The 3870-nt window shown below is 52.2% G+C and overlaps 1 protein-coding gene across 1 annotated transcript in view; it reads left to right on the top strand.

Moving 5' to 3' along the window:
* The window catches only part of ITGA11 (integrin subunit alpha 11), a 54488-nt gene that overhangs the window by 46051 nt on the left and 4567 nt on the right, over positions 1–3870 (top strand). Inside the window, exons 22-24 of the mRNA XM_035896643.1 lie at positions 943–1041; positions 2460–2536; positions 3219–3308. Of these exons, the coding sequence (XP_035752536.1) occupies positions 943–1041; positions 2460–2536; positions 3219–3308 (266 nt within the window). The remainder of the gene's footprint in view (positions 1–942; positions 1042–2459; positions 2537–3218; positions 3309–3870) is intronic.

Below are 3870 nucleotides of genomic sequence, written 5' to 3'. Positions count from 1 at the left end.
TTGTTGTAGCAGCATCGCTGCTAACGGGTTCCTGGCTGCCGCTCCTTATAAATAAGCAAATTGCCAACGGGAGGGGATGGATGCTTGTGTCAGAGGCTGCACAGAGACCCAAATAAAAAGTATCTGTGGCCCCAGAAAGTCCATAATCTCAGCAGAGGAGTGGGAGAAAGCTCTGGGCTGTTGCCCGTGGCTGTCAAGGCATTTATCCCTGTGGCTGGGATGTTTCAGCTCCTGGATAGGAATTGTCTGGTGGCAGCACCTTGAACTGAGACCCTGGAGGGCTCTAACACAGGGCCAAAGACTGGAATAGCTCATCATCTCATGGTGGGGATGAACACCTGCATACAACCAGGCTACAGCCTCCTGTAGGGTTGCTACAGCTCGGCAGCGGAGGAGGCAGAGCAGGGTCGGTGTCCCATCCCACCCCAGCCTCTGCTTGGGCTCTGCAATGGGCAGGAGCTTCTCCAGCCTGGCTGGTGAGCTGGAAGGTGTTCAAGAGGCAGGAATGTACTTGTGGAGACGAGGACATTAAATGCTGCTACTTAGCCGGTGGCCATGCAGGATAACAGCTCATGGTATCTCTTGATGCTTCCCTGTGACTCCTCATCACAGACAAATACTTTTCTTCCCAATTATAGCGCCAAGGATAATCAGGTTTGTTCATTCACTGCTGTAGTGAAATTTCTAAAGAGGATTTAAATCAGAAAGCTGGAAGCCACTTGCTAGAAATGCTTCTCTCCAGGAATGGCCCTAGAAATTCAGCTGCATGGGAAGGGTTCCCAACCTGCAGCAAGCAGGGGGGTTGGGTGGGTTGGTTGGTTGCTTGCTTTTTCCAAAAGTTAAAGCCTGTTTTGAGCCACGTGGGTGTGTTTGCCGCTTTCCCAAAGCGCCGGGTCACGGGGCTCGTGCCCAGTGTCATGGGCACGTCGCCTCCCGTTTTAGGACGACTCAGACATCAACATCGACTGCGTGACTGAAGACAAGCACCCCACCAAGAAAGTGTGCAATGTGAGCTACCCGTTTTTCCGAGCCAAGGCCAAGGTAAAGCTATTCCCTCCTGCGCAGAGGAGGCTTCGCCCATGGGACGGGAGCCCTCTGCCCCCGGCACGGCTGCGGGGCTGCATCCATCCATCTTCAGGCTGGGTGGCTTTGAATGGGATTTTTAAAGATAAATGTTTGGTTTCTTCCCTTTCTCTGTCCGTTGCTGGTGTTTGAAAGGTGTGTTAGGGGAGCCAGGATGGTTAGGATGATGCTAGGAGAGCACCAAAATCAAACCCAGCTCCTTGGAGTCAAAGAATTTGACTGCAGTTCTTTGGAGCAATTTAATGTTGGCTTCAAACCACTGATGGTAGCTTCCCCGAGCTCCTTCCTTGCAGGATGAGGCACCCTTCCCTGCCCGAGAGGTTTTCCTTGCTCTGAACACCCAGGCCCCATCTGGACCCTCCTCTGAGCCTGCCCAAGCCCCCTTGGGCTGGTGGTGTCCTCCAAACCGCAGCTTGCAGCGGTTCCCAGCACTTGGGGTAAGCCCAGGCCCAGCGAGCATCAGTCTTTGTGCCACGAAACCCTTCGCAGATGTTACGTGCAGCATTAAGGTAGGGAAGGAAAAGTGAGGAGATGTTGTGAGCAGAGCAGGACCTCGCTCGCTGGGGCCACTCTCTGCGGTCACCTTGTGAAATCCCACCTGCCTGTCCTGCATCCCCGTGGGAAAACATTCCGAGACAAGCAGGTTCCAAAGAGAAAAATCTTTCCAACCGCTGTATCCGTCTGAAGCCTTTCCGTGTCAGAAGCTTGATAATGACGGATGAGCTCCAGGCACCTCCGCTAGGCTTTAAAGCTCCCAAAAAAGCCCTCTCGGATGCCTGTGGCCATACACGAGAGCACAGCAGCCCCGGCTCCCCATGACCTACGGGGGCTGAGAATGCATCTGCGTGGCATCAGGTAGTCCAGGTCCTGCCAAAACAAAGACAAGCTGGAAATGGAAATTTGGCCCAAGAGCAGCAGGAGCTTTAATATTATACTCAGCTGTGCAGTCCCAGACAGTTTGAGGTCATTGCCACAGCTCTTGCAGATGTGACATTTATCACATTTTATTGTTGTTGGCCTCCCTCCGGCTGCCTTCCCCCGCCAGCCGACCCCGTGCCGCAGATGGGACTGAGCGGCCTCTCGCTGCAGGTCCCCGGGAGGATTTCTTTTCCAAAGGGGGGCTGCTGGCTTCTCCAATCTCAGAGCAAAAAAACGCGGCGTGCGGGGCTGAGAGCAAATCCTGCAAATCCCTGGCGTGGCCTCTCCTCTCCCTGGAAAGCTGAGGCTCAGCCCAAAGCCCGACAGCATCTCCCGGTGGGATCAGGGGATGCTCTCACCCTCAGAGCCCCCGCACTGCTCCTGGCTGGCACTCGGGTTGGTTTGGTTTGGTTTTTTTTTCCCTAATGTTTTTTCCAATCTGTTTCCAACCTCCCCAGGTAGCTTTTCGCCTGGATTTTGAATTCAGCAAGTCGATTTTCCTTCAGAACATGGAGATCTACTTGATCGCCAACAGGTTAATGGTTGCTTTCTCCCTTGCATGTGTTTGATGGGACTTTGCCTGCTTGCGCCGGGTTTCCTTCTCCCATAGCCGTAGGTGATGCTGGAGGCTTTGCTTGGGAAATAACCACAAAAAAACCTGCATTGCTGTGGGTTATTACAGAGCATGCAGCCCTGTGTTCACAAGCCAGGCTGGTTTTACTTACCTATATATTTATATCCTTAATTTTTCTGTGTCTGTGGAGGCTGCTGCCAGGCTCTGAGCTGAGCAGAAGGGGTCTGGGCCGCTGCTGCTGTCTCACCCACCTTCACAATTGCAAATACTCCCCGGAAAAATACTTCCAAACAGCTTTGCAAAGTTCTCCTTGCTCACTTGCCCTGCACGGGTGAAGTTTTCTGACCGCCAAGTGACATCTCATTAGGGTTTGTTTTTTTTCATGTTCATCAATTATTGGAGCAGACGAGGATTCGCTGCACGGCTTTAAGGCTGCTGAGTGCGAAACCTCTCCCCAGATGATCTACTTTTATGGCCTTGGGCTAATAAAAGTTAGAGAATAAAATTGCTTCTCCTTACGCTTTGGCCAAAAAAGCAAAAGTTCAGCCCTTCCCCACCTGCTTCCTTATACCCCACCCCCAAAATACCCCCAGAGGGGAGCCGGCTCCCACCTCACCCCCCGCTTGCCCCGCTGCTGTTTCAGCGACAGCGAGGAGAAGGAGAGCACCAAGGAGGACAACTTCGCCCACCTGAATTTGCACCTGAAGTACGAAGCCGACCTGCTCTTCACCAGGTGCGTGGTTTGGTAGGGGACACAGCTTTTGGGGGGGGGAGGAGGGACACGGTTTGCAGGGGTGTCCTTTGGGAAAACCAGTGCTGGCCCCACAGGAGCTTGCATTCAAGCAGAGCCCAGTGTAAACTGAGATTTAATTTGGGGGGATTGTTTAGAAAAGGGGCTGAAGGAGCCATAAAATCAGGGGCATTCCCGCTCAGTAGGTCCTTCTAAAAATCCCCAGCAAGGAGGTGCTGTGCTTTAGAGTCTTTAAATGCACCAGTCTTATTAAATAGGTGTGAGGGCAATATTTTTTTTTTTTTAAGGGGAAAAATTGCTTATTGTAGGCAATAATGTTCATAACGTGCTCCTAGCCAGCGTCTGGGCTGGTAGCCATCTCACTAAAAACCATTCCCCCCGAAGCTCAGGCGAGGGCTGTGTGTGGGAGGGTTTGGGCATCAACAGGAACCAAAGCAGAGAGCAGGGGGATGAAGGCACAGATGATAATTTATTAACCTGATTATAAGAAAAAAAAAAAAAAAAAAACAAACCCCCAACGTGGCCCTCAGGAGAACATTCCCTG

This window comes from Egretta garzetta, unplaced genomic scaffold, assembly GCF_000687185.1.
Source record: "Egretta garzetta isolate BGI_Z169 unplaced genomic scaffold, ASM68718v1 scaffold276, whole genome shotgun sequence".
NCBI classification, from domain to species: domain Eukaryota; kingdom Metazoa; phylum Chordata; class Aves; order Pelecaniformes; family Ardeidae; genus Egretta; species Egretta garzetta.
The sequence above is the reverse complement of the archived record's forward strand: the minus strand, read 5'-3'. Positions and strand labels throughout refer to the sequence as shown.